The sequence below is a fragment of the Arachis hypogaea genome, chromosome 1, assembly GCF_003086295.3.
Source record: "Arachis hypogaea cultivar Tifrunner chromosome 1, arahy.Tifrunner.gnm2.J5K5, whole genome shotgun sequence".
In the NCBI taxonomy this organism is placed as follows: Eukaryota; Viridiplantae; Streptophyta; class Magnoliopsida; order Fabales; family Fabaceae; genus Arachis; species Arachis hypogaea.
Window position 1 is genome coordinate 111,217,389 of NC_092036.1, and position 18,912 is coordinate 111,236,300.

An 18,912-nucleotide genomic window follows, 5' to 3' on the forward strand; every position below is an offset into this window, starting at 1 on the left:
GAAATCTTAAGCCTAGGATCAAGAATAGCACCAAATACAAGAATGACACTATACTTTTTTCAATACTTCTTAAATTTGTTCCATCTTTTCTCCCATGCTCCTTAAAAGCTCATCTTCACTTCTTAAACTTCCCATTAAAATACATTGAATATGATAGACTTGTAGAAAATACAAATTCAAAGTAGGGTAAGATGTGCCAGAGGAAGAGAGAAGAGCACGCCGAAAATCCGCCGGAGGTCGGACACAGAACCGTCGAGACCCGAGAGGCAAAGGAGGAGAGAAGAGAGATGAGCAGAGGACGGCGAGACCAAACAGCGCCGCTGGGAGTGCGATTCAATGAGGACTGGCGAGAATCGTATGAGACAAGGACCGGCGACTGGGAGACCGACGGCGATGAGCTGCAAAGGAGGAGAGATGAGCGACCAAACAGCGTCGCCGGGAGTGCGATTCGGTGAGGACTGGCGAGAGTCATGATGATGAGACAGAGACCGGCGACTGGGAGACCGATGAGGCGATGAGATGAGTTGCTGAAGGCTGAAGGAAGTCAAGGCCAGGGTCAAGGTCTCACAGCTCACTCTCAACTCTCAAGGTCAGGGAAGGGAAAAATTAGGGCCGACTGTGACTTCAACTTGTGAGAAGCAGAGAAGGAAAAGTGAAATTTTTAAATTTATATGATATGTAAATTTATAAAAATACCCTAAAAAAAAGATGGCAGCCCGCCCCACAGATTTGACGATTTTTTAAAATTTGACGGGTTCAAAATATCGCCCCAACCTGTCTTTTTTGACAGTTTTAGCGGTTTGACCCGGCGAATTCAATCCGTTTTGTCACCGCTACTGAAGATGATAACATCATTTTGTAACTACCCATCTATACAGAAAACAACATTCTGTAACTACCTTTATACCAACTTTGCTAACATTCTCTTTGTATGTATCTTTAATTTAATAATTAACTATTTATATACAATAGGCAAAAGTACTTTTAGCTTTTAAAATAAATTACTAATAAGTGGATTTGGAACTTGGAAGTGCACTCTAGACTGAAATATGTGGACTCAATGCAAACTGATTAACTTGAATAAACAGTGGATTATACCATGCATAGCGCAAGTTGCTAAATTGTAGTACGGTTACAAGTTATTGCCTTATTGGCTACACTATATATGCATGTTTCTATCTTCTAATTGTTTCATCACCGGCCTTAATTAGCTTCTTTGTTGTTTAATTTTAATTTTTCCTATTCTGTTATTGCTACTTTCCTAGCTTATAGTTATCGGGTTAAGCCTTTATATAGTTCGTAATTAAGTGGAATGAATGGATTTTTTAGAATAAAAGATCGAAGTCTTTGAAGAAATCAATAGAACCTGGAAAAGTTGTGGCGACTGGTTGGCTTCGTTGTTTGTTGATAACAATGCTAGAGACAACAATAATACACGTTGATACTATAGATGATAAATTTTTTTTGGTCAATATTAACTAATATTTTTTTCTAAAAATTATTTTAAAACTTTTATTATCTTAAATCATAAATTTTAAATTTTTAAATTTTTCTAAGGCTTAACTTTTAAGAGTTAGTTTTAGATATTTTTCTGAAAATGTACATTAAAAAAATAAATAAAAGTAAACTATTAAAAAAGAAGGCAGCATTTTAGATATTTTTTATACATAAATTTTGGATATTTAAATTTTAAAGGCTTTACGCATTTTTCTTGGAAATGTACATTAAAAAATAAATAAAAACAAACAATATCTCTAAATTTTGTATGTTTAAATTTTAGATGTTTCAAAATCTTTCTATGATTTTAAATGATTTGTTTTATTGGATTTTGGATATTCTTTTCAATGATTTTGGACCTTTTTTTTTTATTAATTTTTGGATATCTTTTTTAATAATTTTATATGTTTTTTTTTTAATTTAGCATTTTGTTATAAAGTTGGTTGATTTGTTAAAATGTTAGTTAGAGAGAATATTGATTACAATTCAACTAGATATCCTTTAAAAATGGTACAATATTCAGCCTTTTATTACATTAATTTAAAAAAATTAAAACAAACACATTAAAATAGATTTCTTGTTTTCTTTTTTTAAATTTAAATACAAATCTACAAAAACCGGATTAACTAAAATTCAAATTCAAAATTTAAATTTAAAACTTATAAATCCTAATAAATCTCAAATATTCCAAATCAGATTTTCATCACTAGTAAAATCTTCCTACTGCAGGCTTACCCCTCCTCATATGTGACCGTTTTCGTCTTCTCCCGCGTTGCGCACCTCCTCTGTGAGGATCTTCTTCTTCGGCGAATGCGCTCCTCCTCGCGACGTGCACCTCCCTCACGACGCGCACGCACCTCCTCCATCGATGGACTCTCCCCCATCCCTGGTGTCCTCCCTCGCACCATGCACAACCGCCTCCTCCTCTTCCTATGCTTCTCCTGTCTCCTCTTCTACATCGCACTTTTTCTCTGTCTCTGGCAAAATTCTAAAAAAATTTGGTTGAGTTCATTCATGGAGATATGTTATCCCTTTCTTTTCGTTTAATAAAAGGTTATATTTTTTCAATTTTTGTATAATATTAAATATGTCTATGTTTTATTTTTTTAAATGTGTTTGTGATTTTCACTCATATATTTGATTTGGAAGTTGTAATATTAACTTAATTTATATGTGTCAATACTTAATTTTGGATATGTATATATATAAAATTTTTTACGTGAGTTTTGGATGTGTTGATAAAATATTGAAAGTGCATTCTTATAATATTAGATGTGTTTACATTGTTTACTATGTTCTTATGTACATATACAAGTTTTTTTACATGAGTTTTGGATGTGTTGATAAAATATTTAGAGTACATTCTTATAATTTTGGATGTGTATTTGAGTTTAACTTTTTTTGTGTTCAATATGTAATTTAGAACTACAATGACAATAATTTAGATGTGTTAATACATAATTTTAAATGTGTTTATGTTGTTTATTTAATTTTAGATGTGTTTTTGACATGAGTTTTAAATGTTTTAAATAAAAAAAATAATTGAAGTGAGTTTAATTAATTTTAAAAACTTCACTGATTTTTTTTAAAAGAGAGAGAGAGTGTGAACGAAAAAGAGGGAGAAAATAAAGGAAATACTTTATTATAATGATAAGAACTTAGAGATTTTTTAGTTGATAAAGTTTAAAATAATAGTGGTTCCTTAAAAATAGGAAATATAATTAATTAAAAAATTAAAATAATAAAATATTAGATTTAAAGGCTGATTAAAGGCTGATTTATGTTGTACGAGTAGCATTTTCCTATTGATTATCTAGATTTTTTATACGTGTATATATATTTAAAAGAGAAATACTAGAGAGCTAGTAGAATTTATTATTTTTGAATAACTGTTAGTTAATTATCAATATTAAAAAATGTGAATTAAAAATATGTTGTTGAATTAATAGAATAAAAAAAATAGATTAATAACGATTAAAAGAATTGACCAAAAATAATAAATTCTACTAGTTCTTGAATTTTTCTAGAATATTCATCAAGTAGTTATAAGAATCTAAATTAAATTTGGAGAGATTCAAATTCATAAATTTAATTAAAAAATCCATAAAAGGGACAAAGATCACATTTTAAAGCAAAATATGAAGACATCCAATCTTAATCAATATGTGACTATTGCTTACATGACACACTTGAGATCATCATAATTAACAAAGTCTTATTTTTTATAATAACAATTAATTTCTACATACTCTTTTGTTCCCTCTAAATACTTTAATATTAACATATCAAAGATTCTAAAAGGAGTTCAAGAAAATAACATCTAACTATCATTATTCAGATGGATTCTTTGTTATGGAATGCGCTGCTTCTGTTCTCATCAGTAACCCTAAAAAGAGGCAATAAAATAGATTATTAGGTTTTTTTATTTATTATTAATTTTCATGATCCAACTTCACTAAATTTTAAGATGAATGGAAGGATCGATCCATTCTTTAAGTAGTCCTCCATCAAAGTTAAAGGATTGGTAACATATAACGCTGATAAAAATTTTAATAAAATTCTACGTATGAACTAACCCTAGCTAGCTAGACAATTTGTAATAACCGAAACAACTTTGAAACAATAATTAAATTAATTAAGGTCAAATAATACAGATACATAAACTGAACTCTTAATTATTAATTAACAGATACACTCATAATAATAATGAACAATTCTTGATATATGGGAGCGAAACTAATTAGGGAAGTTACTCTTGACACCTAAACATAGTTCCATTTACACAAAGAGTTCAGCAACACTTGAAATTGGAAGAAAAGAAACCATAAGAAAAGGAACCCTAATTAATTCCTAGTTTGAACCTTGTTTGTTTCTTTGTTTTTCTAGAACAAACCTGAAGTACTTTCCTCCAATGACATGTTCATAAGATCTTCATGGCACTGAGCAGCACCATCATCAAAGAGCCACTTCTCGAGCAACGTTAGAGGCACCTGTTGCTGCGCCTCTGATGAGGACAAGTACTTTGGTTTCCTTTCATCGTCGGATTTGAAGCTCAAGAGAGAATCAAAGCCATGATCTGCTTCGCTGTTATTAGAACTAAATGAATTTCCCGAATTCGTGGTCATTTCAGCACACGAGTTCGGGGATTTCATCCAATTCTCCAGCAATTTTGATATGTTTTCATAGCTTGAGGCGTACGAAGAAGAAGAAGAAGAAGCAGCGTGGCTTGTTCTTGTGACAAATGTGGAAGCATCATAAGATGATGAGGACTCAGATAAGATATTGTTGTTATTATTGGAGGATTTGCTGAGGGACAAGGCTTCAGACAGGGCTTGTTTGGCCATGTGAATATCTGTCTGAAGCCTTCTCTCCCACTGTCCCTTTGGCTGGGATCTTGAAGAGTTTCCATCTTGGTAGTCGCCGCCGTCTTCGGCCGCTCCGCTTTGATTCTTGGCGAGCTTCTTCTTCAGATGCGTGTTCCAGTAATTCTTAATATCATTGTCTGTTCTTTGTGGAAGGTAGGATGCTATAGCAGCCCATCTGCAGCCATTATATAATTTATATATAACCAGCTCATCATTTCACAAAGTTAGCAAATTAATTAAATGAACATAAAATATTTGACTTGTTTTAGATAATTAATATAAAATTATTAGCAAATTAGAGATCCAGAATACCTATTCCCTAAAAGGGCTTGGAGGTGGATAATCATCTTCTCCTCATGGTCGGTGAAGTTACCTCTTTTGATACCTGGTCGAAGATAATTAGTCCATCTAAGCCTGCAGCTCTTGCTGCATCTCATCAACCCTAGAAAATTAAACATAAAACAAATTAATTAATTAATTAAAAATAATTACTAGCTAGCTAGTTAATTAATTACATTACCCGTATTGGTGGGAACGGATCTCCAATTGGAAGGTCCATGTTCTTGAATATAAGAGACTAAGATGATGTCTTCCTCAGGAGTCCAAGGCCCTTTCTTGATCCCAATTTTCTCACAGCAAGGTGGCCTCCCCATTACCCTATCTTTACTTTATGAACTTACTTTGAGATCCAAATGAAGATTTGTATAGTGTTAGTGGGTAGGGTATGTGGTTTTCTAAATTATTACTACATAATGAGAAATAGAGGAATTGAGAAGGCTAGGTTAGTTTCCTTCTTTGGAATGAAGAGACAAAGCATTCACAACTGGACTTGTCTTCGAGAATACGTTTGTATATATGTATATATAAATATAGAAACAAACCTTGGTTTTAATTTGAGACCATAGGTTAAAGCGGTTACGTTGCCACCTCTCCATTTACTCTTACCTTCCAAATATCAGCTAAGTGTCACAACTCACAACTAAACTTTTCACTCATATACCTATTTTCATCATTTAAACACATTGTAATTTCATTAAGGGAAAGTCTATAGAGTCAGCAGTTTTATTAAAATTTGATTAGTGCTTAATCAAAAAAATATAAATAATTCTATATCATTAAATATAATTTCAAACCATTAAAAATACTAATGATAATTCATTGATACTTGATAGTTATAAATTATAAAATTTACTGGCCTTAACACTCCTTTTTTTTTTTAATTTATACACGTATCTTATTATTGTTATTATTGTTATACCAATATAATACGTGATTCCTTCAATATGAATTATTAATATTTACTATGTACAAAAACATTCTTATTAATTAGTTTGTATTTTTCCGATAATTATAAAAATAGTTGACTCCCACAGGAAAAAAAAAATTACATCAAACTTTAGAATATTCTTTCTTATGATTAGTCAAACATATAGCGCAATGTTTACTTTGTTTGATAAATCATTTTTTTTGTAAATTCTGACTAAAATCAATAACTAATTAACAAAATGCTTTAATTTTTGTCATTAATTGCTAAAAGTATAACTTGAACTGAGAAGCAAGCTAAACATTATGTAGGAGTCATTGTTACACTCTTTATTTTAGATTTTTATTTCCCACACACCAATAAGTGGTTTTCTTTATTGCTCTTTCATATTTTTAGTTATTATATGTGGTTGAAATATGCAAGAACTTTTTCTACTATATATAAGCTAAGTGTGTTTTTTTTTCCTCTTTATTATCCTTAAATTTGAGTAGTTATGTTTTTATGTCATCTAGCTAATTATTAGATTTTGTATAGAGATTGTTATTTTCGGAAGTAATTAGCCCTCTGACCTTGTGATATGTGACTGATTGATAATGATCTTGCTCCAATGTGGGTGTGTTTGTTTGTTTTTTAATTAATGTGTGGCTCTAAAGTCGTTCATTATTATTATAATAATCCTTAAAGTACGAGAAGCCAATGAAATATTTATACAATGTGTACAATAAAAATTTATGAAGTATTAGAAATATAATTATTATGTAATCCTACCCTCACTACTATTCGTTAAAAATATAGAGGCAGTTGGTTTGGTTTAAGACTTTAGGTTTCAAACGTAAAGTAAATTCATAATTATTCTTCACTTGTCATCATCATTATTATGCATGGTTGCTATAGATTATGTTTAAATATTAGAAAGATATAATTAGAAGAACAAATTAGTACTGTATGTGGTCATTATTCATTAAAATAATCTCTATCAATCATTTGCTGGCTGCAACATATATCTAAGATATATATATATAGCAGTTCTTAAGAATTAATGAATTTCACACTATACCATCTATCTTAATCACAGTACCGTCTTAATTAAGTCTTAACATATATTCTTAAATACCCAAAGGCTGAAGCAACATATAAGAAAGAAAGTAGTATTTTAAAACCTACCGCAGCGTATGGAATTCACAATAATCATATATTCTAACTGCCATATATATATACTTACTTACTTGATGCATGAAAGGATATATTTCGTCTTTTTATTGATAACCGTCTTTTAAAATTTTAGTACGTACATACTACATACATACATTCAAAAAATATTGAAGTTATGGAACTATATATAAAAATATTTTATTTAATACTTCATTCTCAGTTAGTTGTGATTATAAACATAAATTTAAAAATTTTTTATATAAATTTAAATATGAAAATAAAATTATCTTATTATTCTTATTCTATTTTATTTCCACTTAATCTTTTCAAATATACAATTATTTATAATTAAATGAAATTTTAAAAATAAAAAATAACTATTTAAATTTGAGAAAATAAATACAAAATAATAATTATTACAGTTTGAGAGGATTCACTATACTAAAGGAACTATAAAGTAGTAGTACATATTTATTAAAAGTAAAAGGCAAACTACTAAAATTATGCATTCGATTTTCGGAAACATTGACAAAAATAATTCTTACTTTCGACCATAACAAAAATATTTTTAAAAAATTATAAAATACAATAAAATTAATTAAAATAATAATATTTTTTAATAAATAACAAATTCTTTTTGTATTTGACAAACTATTTACGTATTTAATTTAAAATTTTATAGAAATATTTAGATAATTATTTAAAAATTACATACAAAAAATCAGATAAAAATTTGACCTCTAATTTTTTTAGTTAAAAAATATTCTTGGCCATTGATAAAAAATCGTCCAAAGAATATATTTAATAAAAAATTATTAAATTTTATATTTATAATTTCTTTTTTTTTAATGATGTTTGAAAAATATCGTATCAATATTTAATGTCTAAAGTATTTTTTGAAGATATATATTTAATGATAAATATTTTTATCGCATTTTAAAATATTTTAAAGACATTTTTATCATTAATGAAATGGAGGTCATTTTTGTCAGTATTTTGATTAGAATTGACCCTAAAATAAAAGTAAAAATATTAACTTTAAAAAACAGTTATTACTGGGCAGAGGTTACAACTAACTGCATAACATCAACTTTATATGAAAATATGAAATCAAAGGAGAGGACAGATCAGAGTAGGTGTATTGTGAAGCAAACAAATCTTAATCGTCTTGCAAGACCAAATCGATATCTGACTAGGTAATACTTCAATAATAATCCTCTTATTAATTATTATTATTATTATTATTATTATTATTATTATTATTATTATTATTATTATTATTATTATTATTATTATTATTATTATGTTAAAAATGACGTGACACACCTAGTGGCTGCAACTACGATTAAGATTTAAGACCAATGCTTTGTATTTAATTGGGTTTGAAAATTGGATGTTGTGGCATATGCAAATTAATGAATTGGGAGGAGTTATTAGGCAACAATGAACTGTTTGCATGGTCCCATATATATATACCTAAACTTATTAGTTTCTACCTCAATGTAAACCAACCATTTATTTTTGAAAGAACCAACTATATAGATATATTAGGTTCCTCATTTTTTGTAAATCTAAACGAAAGCATAGTTTAAATCAAACCCAGCCATAGGTTCGAACTTCCTCTTTCTGCTCGTTTCAATACTCAATATATTATAGGCTCTCCATCTTAATTTTTACCCTATCAATAACAAACATTAGGAAGATAAAAATTCAGAGCATGTAGTTAAATAGTGTATAGTTATTTAGACTAATTAGATACTTTAGTATATCGAATATAAGTTAAATTGTTTAATTTGTGGAAGAGATTGAAAATGATAAAAGATTAAATAACATCTTTAATCCTAATTTTATTTAAATTGACATTAATTTGATAACCGAAACAAGTTCAGTTGATGTAGTTTCTATGGAGTTTTATATCGTGGAACCAATACCTAAAAAAGAATCTCACATCAATGAGCCAACACTTGCAAAAAACAAAAGTACACAAGACCTTGTGCTTTTTTACCATAATAGCTAGTTTTTGTGATGATGGTTTTTGAAGTCTTATAGTCTATTATAATTTCTTAGGCTACTCTTTTTCCCAATGCTTTAAGTTCGATTTCCATTAGCTTGTAAACCATAAATAGAATCAATTTAAGTCTATGCTTATCAATTGATGGATTAGCTAAATTAGAAAAAAAAGATTGTAGTTAAGGACCAAATTGATGTTAACCGTGAAAAGAAAGTACTCACTGTATAATAAATTATAGAGACAAATGTAAATAAACACTATAATGTTCATTAGTAAAAAGATTGGGCACATATCTTCAATATTATTGTAGTTAATGTAAAATATTTTTTAGAATTCCACGAAAGAACAGTTGCTCTTACATGAATATTTATAACTAATTTAAGGATCAAATTACATCTGTAATGTGTTTTATCATCCAAAGATTAATTTGTTACCCCTTATACATTGAACAACGGAAAGAAGGGGAAAACAACGGAGAATTAAAAGTAATTTTGCATGATAATGAAGTCAGTGTGTCAACAAAATAAATAGCGAACAAAGTTGGAATTTTCTTTTTTCTTTTTTAAGTTGAAACGGGGTGGTAGACTGGTAGCCAAGCCGATGGAAAAGAAATTACAAGCAAATTAAAAGAAATTACATATATACGCAGAATCCTTATCTAGACACAAATGACAAATCTAATATTATTAAGTGCATTCGCAAGAAAAGAGAATCCCACTAACTTTATCTAAGATACACTTAATCATTTATAGGTATTGCCAACTTAAATATTTGTGTGATTAACAATGATATACTAAACTTGTGAGTCTACAAGAATTTTCCCATAGGAAAGGGGAAAAGTTACAGAACCTCAGTATATTATTAAGGGAAAAAAGTGTCAAGTTTAAACTTTAAACAGCAGAGACAATGTATTCTTCCAAGAACTTATAAAGCTCTTGTGAAACTATAGCAGGATACTCCTCTTGTGGAAGAAGTGCACCTGGAACCTCCACAAACTTGCTCACCCCTTTGGCTCCCTTAAGAGCTTCCATCTCAGCCTTTGACCTCTTTGGAGCTCCTTTGGCTGAAACAACCAACACCGGTGTCTTTCCTTCCAAACCCGCAAAGAGTTCGAGGAACTCTTCACGAGATGTTACGGGGTCCAATTCCCCAGTCAAGAAAGCAGCCGGCAAGTATCGTGCTCCTTTTCGTTTTGTCAATGCGTATCTGCTTTCCACAATTCCTGGAGTCACGTTATCCGGGTTTTCATAGACATGGGATTTGTACTGCGATTGGATCGATTTCTCGTTGCTGACAAGCATGTTATACATCATCCAGCCAACTGCAGGAGCCTTTAATGTGCCTCTTAGAAGACCATATCTGTAAAGTTTATGAGAGAAAGAGCAGAGAAACCAGTTATATTATTCATATTAGTGTTCCTTTGGACAAATCAAACAAAAATTCTTTTGATTTTTAGTTAATATTTAAGATAATCAGGTTAAATCTGCTTTCCGTTAAGTAGTGACCAGAAAGCAATGCAGAGTAACGAAAATATGATCATCACCGGAAAAAGAAGTGCAACAGAAACATTACCTTGTTTCCATGCTGGAATCTCGACCAAACACAATAGGAAGGGGTCCAGCCCAAGTTGGTGCAACTGCAGCTACAGCTTTAGGCTTCACCAAACCCTTTTTTGCCGCACGGACCACTATTGATGCAGCATGCCCTCCTCCGAATATTATCAAATCGTTCTCTAGTTTAACGGACAATGTTAGTCTTAAGCAGTCTAAGTACTAATCAATACAATCCAGGATTGGTTGGACATATCAAACTGCTTAAGGAAAGAAATATACATCCTTGAGGAAATAATGCAAACTGAAGACAATGGATAAACATAAGGCATACATTGCTCCAACAATTCACAAGAAGAATCATCATTCGTGATAGGCATAAATATTCAAGAATACAATGGAAGAAATATATCCACCATAAAGAACTACCTTAGCAAAAATTCATAGTGGAAGTTACTCAGTTTGTAAATACTACTTAAACTTCCAAACTAAACCCCACACAGAATCAGATATACAAATGAAAATTGCTATGGACAAGAATTTAAAGTATGAAAAATGAAAAGAGAAAGATAAACAGCAATTGCAACCTAACCATCCCATGAAGATAAAAAGAATGATTAAACAAATATACTTCAAAGCTATATAAATCTTAGTCTAATTTAATACAAAATAAGATGGCCTCCCCCAGTACCTGGTTTTATTGGACCAGTGGGTGAATTGATGAAATCAACCAGAAATCTTTCCAATACATCGGCATTGTAATCAATCTTCGGCCGATCCGAATAGCCGAGACCAGGCCAATCAACTATGGTTGCACGCCAATTGACATTGCCGTTACGCTGAACAATATCACCAGCTACTAATCTCCATTCCTCAACAGTGCTGACATCAGAAATAGTCGGCATCAGCAAGATATTCTGGGAAGGCTCCTCAGCCTCCTTCGCATGTTCCTCATAATAGATGTTTATAGAATTGTCATTGAATTTCCATTGCCAATTACTAGTCTGATCAAGAATAAAAAAAGGGTACAAATCATGAGTCACAGTCACACAAATTCTCTGAAGTTTGGCATGCACAAGCACAATAAAATAAATATAAATAAATCCAAATTTCAATTTTTAACACAGATCACAGAAGTAAAATAAACAATTTAAGGAATAAAGGGTTAGAAGAGCCAGTTATTAATTTATTATTACCTTCAAAGGTGAGGGTTTTGGGTTGGCGGAGACGTTGGAATAATCAAGAGTGGTTGAAGCGCGAACCTTTAGGAGAGTGAGAGAGTGAGAGGAAAAGGGTCTGCGGATTTTGGAGTAAAGATTAAAGCTTTGAGGTGAAAAAGGCTTGAATGTTGCAGAGAGCGCCATTGTTAGATTACAGGGGAAGAGCTTCGAGTCCAACAAGTAGGCACTGCTGGAACACGGTGGAGATATTTTTTCTTTTGGTGGAGAAAAATTCTGAAAACTGCAATGACACGTCATCGACTTTGTATGCTTGGTGTAACTACTGGGTGTCTCAGTGTCTCACACTCTCTTTCAAATATTTCAGTTAACCCCCCTTTGACTCTCCAAATATCACTTGGCCCCAGACCATTCGGATGCAACTTGGCAAGGCTCTAATGTTGTAGGATAACTCTACTTGCATGCATTTATTTGAAAATTAATTCTTTTGACTTTTGGTGCCTCTTTAAGCAAATTTTCAACTGCCAAGGTTTATTGAATTGAATGTTGAATAGGGCACCTCATTTTTATCCTTGACCTTGATTAGGGAACAGCCATTTCTCGTAGAAACTGAAATAAGTTGTTTTTTTCTCTCCTCTTTCTTTTCTAATACACACTGTCAATTTATCTAATAAACAATTGTTAACAGAAGAAAAAAAATCAAAGGCTGAAGAAAATTTGGAATTAAGGCTGAAATCCTGAGTTGAATCAATTCAACTTTAATACACAGGTCGATGGTGTTTTTTTATGAGTGTCATTATAAGCTCTTCTGCTGCATTGAATGCCACTGAGTCGATAACGTTTTATTTCTTTCACTTTAGTTACCACTGTATTGCTACAATGACTGAGAGAATTAAGCACTAACATTGCCACCAAATAACGTGCAATGTTAAATTAACCACTTGAATTTTGATGGGTGGTAACCTCTGTTCACGAACTCTATCCGCAAACCACCACTTCGGTATTGTTGTGATCAGAAACAAGGTAGCTTTCAGGCTTTAGCTCTGCTATACTTCTAAACAGTCCTCGTTTAACTCAATTTCCTCTTGGTTAACACTTGACAGAATAGCTGAATGCTTCTCTGGAAGCCTACCTGATTATCATGATTCAGATATGTCCAATGTTGTTATGGCATCAGCATTGAGTTATCTAGTTCTGTCAATTCGGTGAAAGCAATCAAGGTAGACTTAAAAAATCACTTTTATCGCCACTCACCAATAATCTCTGCAAGAACAAAAACCACCTTTGAATGAGTGGAAGCGGCTTCTATCTCTCACAATGATTTCTACCTCATAAACTTTAGAAATCAGCTTCATGTAAGTATGGCAGTCCCCACAAACCCTCAGGTTCTTCACTATTCTTAAAACCCTTCCTTTAGGAACTTTTGCTATTCCAAAAGCTGCAGCAAGCTTCTCGCTGTGCTTAGACACCGAATCCTCTTTTTCCTCCTCTTCAATATCATGCAAGACACTCCTTACTTGGGGCGCATAGCCTACTTCTGCTCTGAGTCTCAGCATGATTTCCCTCAATTTACTATGAGCCTCTTCTGTAACCTCGTTCGGCTTTTCACCTGCCACAAAACCATATATGACTTTGTCAATTTCAATCATGCTCCAACCAGGTGTTTTTTTCATGCTCCTTTCAGTCATTGTTCTTCTTATGCTGGCAACATCCTTCCATTTCCCTGCTACAGCATAAACATTGGAGAGCAGTACATGGTCACCAGAGTTGTTTGGATCAATCTCAGCAAGCCTTGCTTTCACAAGCTCTGCCAACTCGATATTACCATGAATGCTGCAAGCCCCTAGGAGAGTCCTCCAAATGATAGCGTTGGGTGAAATTGGCATTTGACATACAAATTCATAGGCTTTCTGCAACTGAGCGGCTCGACCATACAGATCAACCATACAACCATAATGCTCAACAGCAGGTACAATACCATACATATTCTTCATCTTGGAAAAATAAGCACAACCTTGGTCAACCAAGCCGCTATGGCTACAAGCATATAGAAGAGAGATGAAGGTAATACCATCCGGCCTAACTCCAGAGTCTTCCATCTCACGGAAAAGCCGTATTGCCTCTTCTCCATGACCCTGCATTGCGAGGCCTGCTATCATTGACGTCCATGTCACAATGTTCCTCGCCATCGGCACATTTTCAAACACTAACCTAGCCATGGCCACATTCCCACATTTGGAGTAGGTATCTATGAGAGCATTATTCACCGAAACAATGTGAAGAAACCCAGCTTTCTCCATACACCCATGTAAAATCTTCCCAAACGCAAACGCCCCGGCTTGAGCGCAAGCAGACAACACCCCAGTAAGGCTCACCTCATTCGGCCTGATCCCCTCTCGCAGCATCTCCCTGAAAAACCCAAAAGCTTCATCAAAATAACCATTGTGAGCAAACCCAACAATCATGGTACTCCAAGAAACACCATCCTTCAGAGTCATCTCAGAATAAACTCTACTTGCCAACTCAAGCTCCCCTGCTTTGGTGTAACCAGCTAGCATCACATTCCAAGAGGTCAAATTCCTAATAGGCATCTGTTCAAACGCACTTTGCGCGCCACAGATATCCCCACACCTGAAACAAGCAGTGACAACAGCATTCCAAGTTACAACATTTGGGTCTGGCATTTCCTCGAACACCTTCCTTGCAGAGCAAGAATCACGGCATTCGCCATACATACTGATCAATGTCGTCCCAACAAAAACATGGGTATGAAAGCAATGACGTAGAGCTTGACAATGCAACTGAAAACCAGCTCTGAGGTCTCCGCAGTTAGCGAGTCCTTTGAGCGCAAAAGCGAAAGTGAAGCTATCGGGAATAAGGGTGTCGTGGCGGCGCATTTGGAGGAAGGGGTGAATGGCATGGTGAGGGATTTCTGAGAGAGCGAGTGCGCGAATGAGGGTGTTGTACATGAAGGTGTCAGGGTTACGGAAGTGGTGGAAGAGACGGCGAGCGTAGTGGAGAGCATCGGATACGGAAACTGCGCAGTGGAGAAGAAGCTTCCCGAAGACGATTGGGTCGTCGTGGAAGCCGGTTGTGTAGATTTGAGCGTGGACTTGCTTGGTGGTCCTCACGGTGCAGCACTTGCTCAGCAATGAAACCCACCGCTGTTCGGAGATATTCATCACTTCTTCTTCTTCTTCTTCTTCATTCCTCTGCTTTCATCCTGAGTTCACCGATCGGGGCTTATGCCCGCCACCTTTAAAAATGACTTCATTCCTCTGTTTTCAACTTGTAATTTTTGTGTAATTTGGCTAGTGCTGCAATCAAAATGACCCCTCTTCGCTGAAATTTCAAGGAAAAGATTGAGATAAAGTTAATTCAGCCATTAATTTAAAAATTAGCAAAAATTATAAAGAGTAAACCCCAAAAGATAGTCCGATCTTTAAACGAGTTTCTATAAGAAAAAGATAATAAAATTTGTCCCCGAAAAATTTAAAATTGGTAATGTTAGTCCTTCCGTTAAATTTCTGTCAATTCCGTCAGTGACGCCATTAAGTATTGCTTATGTGGCTGTCAGTGTGGCATATGAGCATGCCAGCTTGGCGCAGAGTGGCTGGTGACAAGATATGTTTCCATATGTATGTCAAATTAGTCCTAGGTCTGTAAACCTTAATCCCCTTTTCATTTTAAATTGTCATTGTTAGTGCAGCTTGAGATTGATTATGCAGAGGCCGAAAATTCGTGACCGATTGTACGATGGGTAGCGTAGGTGGGGTCGCAGTCGACAAGTGTCGCAATCACATGGAAGCCATGCCTCAAATTTTTCGCTGCGGTGGCGGAGGAAGAACTCCGACCAAGTTTGCTTTTGTGGGCTGAAGACAGTGATCAAGAAGTCTGGGACAAGAGAAAATTCTGATAGATTGTTCCATACTTATCTAAGATACCGGGTGAGTTATCAATGTAGTCTTATTGAAACTTTAAATGATTTGAGTTGGATTTTGACATTTTGGTACCCTGATGTTGTGCAGAAGGTCAGCCACTGCAATTACTTTAGGTGGGCTGAGAACGACGAGTATGAAGGATTAGAGCACTTAGGAGAAGTTAAAACTGATGCACAAATGGAGAGTGATGCTGCTTTGTTGAACCATAACATATCTTGGAGAATGATGACGTTAGAAGCTGAAGTAAAAGCACTTAGGATGCAACTGTATTTTAGATTAATAGTTGTGATTGTGGTTTTTATGATTATATGTATGTTCTTTAGTGGGAAGTGAAGCAGTTTCTGTGAAAAGGTGAAAAGGATGATGCTCTGAACCTTGACAGTTTTCTGTTATTGTAAAAACCTTGTATTTTCATGTTTCTTTACTAGTAAAAAGGTTATTTACATGCAACATTGTTGTTGATCATAACATAATGTAAGCAAATCAGAATAAGCAGAATTAAAATTAAGTGAAGTAGGAATAGCATAACATCACAACATCACCAATGGTGAACTAGTTTCCATTGTCTCAGATTCAAATAAGAACATTATTTTAACATGATAATAATCCAGAAAATAGTAGCTGACAGTTGAAAGCAGTATACCATAAAGGGCTATACAAAAAATAGGACTATTGAAGATACGACAACTACCACATTGTTTATAAATGGTAAAATTTAGCCCTAACAAAATAACAGATACTAATTGCCCTATATTTTATGTCTTCAAGTCTTGAAGTCATTCCATGTCTTTTTTTCTGGGAGGTTTGAAACCCAGAGTTGGAACAAATGTCATGAAGCTGGCAAGTTTCTTAGCTGTTACGGAGCTGCTACCCTTGATGATTTCAGCAGATACAGCAACTGCTCCTGGAGAGACATTTCCCTTTGCCCTGGCCCTGGTGACATGGAGTTTTGGAGGCCTTCCTCTTTTTCTAGTCTGTATCAAACAGTTATCATCATTGTGTGAAATCAAAAATAGCTACAAGTAACCAATGCTCAAATTAAAAGTCATGGGCAAGATTACCTGAGTGACAGTGGTTGAGGTTTGGGATTGTTGTGTCAGTGGAAGTTGAGCATGCTGAGTAACAGAAATTTCAATCTGTTCATCTGGAGCAGCTACTGCTACTACAGGTGGTGTCTGTATGGACTGAGTATGATCTTCCTTTTCTATTTTTGGACCAGGTGTAGGTTGTGGTTGTTGAACAGCAGCAAGCTGCAATTGCATCATCCTTGCTTTCTCCTGAATATTGTCTTACTTTTTCTTACTGCAAGTTCTCTTATTGTGGCCCACCTCTCCACAATACATGCACCGAATTGGAGCATACTTCCTTTTCATTTTTGTCTTCGTGCCAGTGGGTCCTTCATCCTTGTCCTTCCTTCTATTTGTTGTTGGTCTGCCTGGTTTAGGTTTGATAGGAGGTGGAACAGGTGCAGGAGAACCAGTTTTCTCCCATAGATCTTGTCCCTTTACAAGATTAACATTGAATTGGTATGTTCTTCTGTAAGCATCCATGCTCAACCATTCGTGGCAATACTCTTCAGGCCTCTTATCATTTTTTTTCTTGAATGACTGATATTGCGTGCATACAAGGCATTCCTATATATTTTAGAAAAAAAATTCATTCAGTTACGTATGAATTGGTATGCATATGAAAAATGAAATCAGTTATGAATTCAACCTATTAACTGCCAAAACCTGCAGGAGCAAGTATGCTTTCCTAAATCTACCACCATATTAGTAGGCCATCCTTGAACTTCGTATACTTCCTCTTTAGCATCATCCGACCAGTAGGGAGCCCAATTTCTGGATAACTTAATAAGAGATTCTAGCCTACTTTGCTGAACTGGAGGAAGTTTTCCTTGATAACTCAGAAGCTTCAGTCTATTATCAGACATGCTTTTCATAACCATTCTTCGTACCTCCTCTGCCAGACTCAGAATAGGCTTACCTCTGTCATGCTTCGTCTTTGCATTGAAGGATTCACAAGCGTTGTTGCAAATGTTGTCGACCTTTGGCCCTTCACTAAAATGGGCTTTGGTCCAAGCTTCCTTCGGCCACTTGGCTAAGTATTCCCAAGCTTTTTGATTAATCCTTTTGACTCTATTCATATTCCTCTCGAACTCAACCGGGGTCCTAGATTTTGCACGCTCCCAAACCAAGTCCTTAAGTTTGACACTGCCCCATTGTTTGGAGAAGTTTCTCCACAAATGCCACAAACAAAATCTGTGTGGAACTGCTGGGACGAGTTCTTTGACTGCTGGTATTAACCCCTGCACAAACAGTCAACCCCGATAAGATTTACAGTCATTAAAGTCCTCAAAGAAACATCATTAAATCAAAATAGTCCTTAAAAATCAAATTGTGATTCACATTAGTCCTCACCTTCTGCATGTCTGATATGAAACACAAGTTCTTTGCCTCATATTCTCCCAGGTCTGATAGGAGCAGCTCCAAGAACCATTTCCAGTTCTCTTTGTTCTCAACATCAACAATTGCGTATGCAATCACAAAATGTGATTGTTTGCATCCTGTCCGCATGCAATGAAAAGCTGTCCTCCGTGTAATATTTTCAGGAATACCCCATCTAAACCTATCAATGGCCTACAGCCTGCTTTGAAACCCTTCTTACAAGCATCTTGACAGACATAAAATCTCTCGAACTGAGGCGGATTATCAGTTATGGGAATCACACCCACCTGAACTGTGGAACCTGGGTTGGCAGTGAGCAATTCATGTGTATAATCCCATATCAACCCGTATTGAGCAATCTCATCCCCTTCAACTATCTTCCTAGATGCCTTAAGAGCTTGGGTAATGCATGAACTATTCAGCTTCACGTTGCACTTCCTAACAAACCACTCATACACCTCACTATGCTTCATCTTAGGGTGCTTCCTAAGTTTTGGGTATAACTTG

The 18,912-nt window shown here is 34.3% G+C and overlaps 3 protein-coding genes across 3 annotated transcripts; all 3 read right to left on the reverse strand.

Moving 5' to 3' along the window:
• Positions 1 to 4,110: 4,110 nt before the first annotated feature.
• On the reverse strand, positions 4,111 to 5,830 carry LOC112710251 (myb-related protein 306). The gene is made up of 3 exons (XM_025762415.2): positions 5,383 to 5,830; positions 5,175 to 5,304; positions 4,111 to 5,037 (listed from the first exon to the last, which is right to left on the reverse strand). Exons 1-3 carry the CDS (start codon positions 5,513 to 5,515, stop codon positions 4,380 to 4,382), a joined length of 921 nt encoding a protein of 306 aa, XP_025618200.1. The 5' UTR covers positions 5,516 to 5,830; the 3' UTR covers positions 4,111 to 4,379.
• A 4,118-nt stretch (positions 5,831 to 9,948) lies between these two features.
• On the reverse strand, positions 9,949 to 12,592 carry LOC112710243 (uncharacterized). Its single transcript, XM_025762404.3, has 4 exons — positions 12,036 to 12,592; positions 11,531 to 11,843; positions 10,862 to 11,021; positions 9,949 to 10,648 (listed from the first exon to the last, which is right to left on the reverse strand). Exons 1-4 carry the CDS (start codon positions 12,315 to 12,317, stop codon positions 10,180 to 10,182), a joined length of 1,224 nt encoding a protein of 407 aa, XP_025618189.1. The 5' UTR covers positions 12,318 to 12,592; the 3' UTR covers positions 9,949 to 10,179.
• An 87-nt stretch (positions 12,593 to 12,679) lies between these two features.
• LOC112710213 (pentatricopeptide repeat-containing protein At1g74630) lies at positions 12,680 to 15,199 on the reverse strand. Its single transcript, XM_025762367.3, has one exon. It carries the CDS (start codon positions 15,197 to 15,199, stop codon positions 13,268 to 13,270), a length of 1,932 nt encoding a protein of 643 aa, XP_025618152.1. The 3' UTR covers positions 12,680 to 13,267.
• Between the last annotated feature and the right edge of the window lie 3,713 nt (positions 15,200 to 18,912).

Coding starts and splice junctions, on each gene's coding strand:
- LOC112710251 (XM_025762415.2), bottom strand. CDS start 5,515: ATGGGGAGGCCACCTTGCTGTGAGAAAATTGGGATCAAGAAAGGGCCT. Junction 5,305..5,382: donor ATCCGTTCCCACCAATACGG/GTAATGTAATTA, acceptor TTAATTTTCTAG/GGTTGATGAGATGCAGCAAG. Junction 5,038..5,174: donor CAAGCCCTTTTAGGGAATAG/GTATTCTGGATC, acceptor TAATGGCTGCAG/ATGGGCTGCTATAGCATCCT.
- LOC112710243 (XM_025762404.3), bottom strand. CDS start 12,317: ATGACGTGTCATTGCAGTTTTCAGAATTTTTCTCCACCAAAAGAAAAA. Junction 11,022..11,530: donor CACTGGTCCAATAAAACCAG/GTACTGGGGGAG, acceptor CCGTTAAACTAG/AGAACGATTTGATAATATTC. Junction 10,649..10,861: donor GATTCCAGCATGGAAACAAG/GTAATGTTTCTG, acceptor TAAACTTTACAG/ATATGGTCTTCTAAGAGGCA.
- LOC112710213 (XM_025762367.3), bottom strand. CDS start 15,199: ATGAATATCTCCGAACAGCGGTGGGTTTCATTGCTGAGCAAGTGCTGC.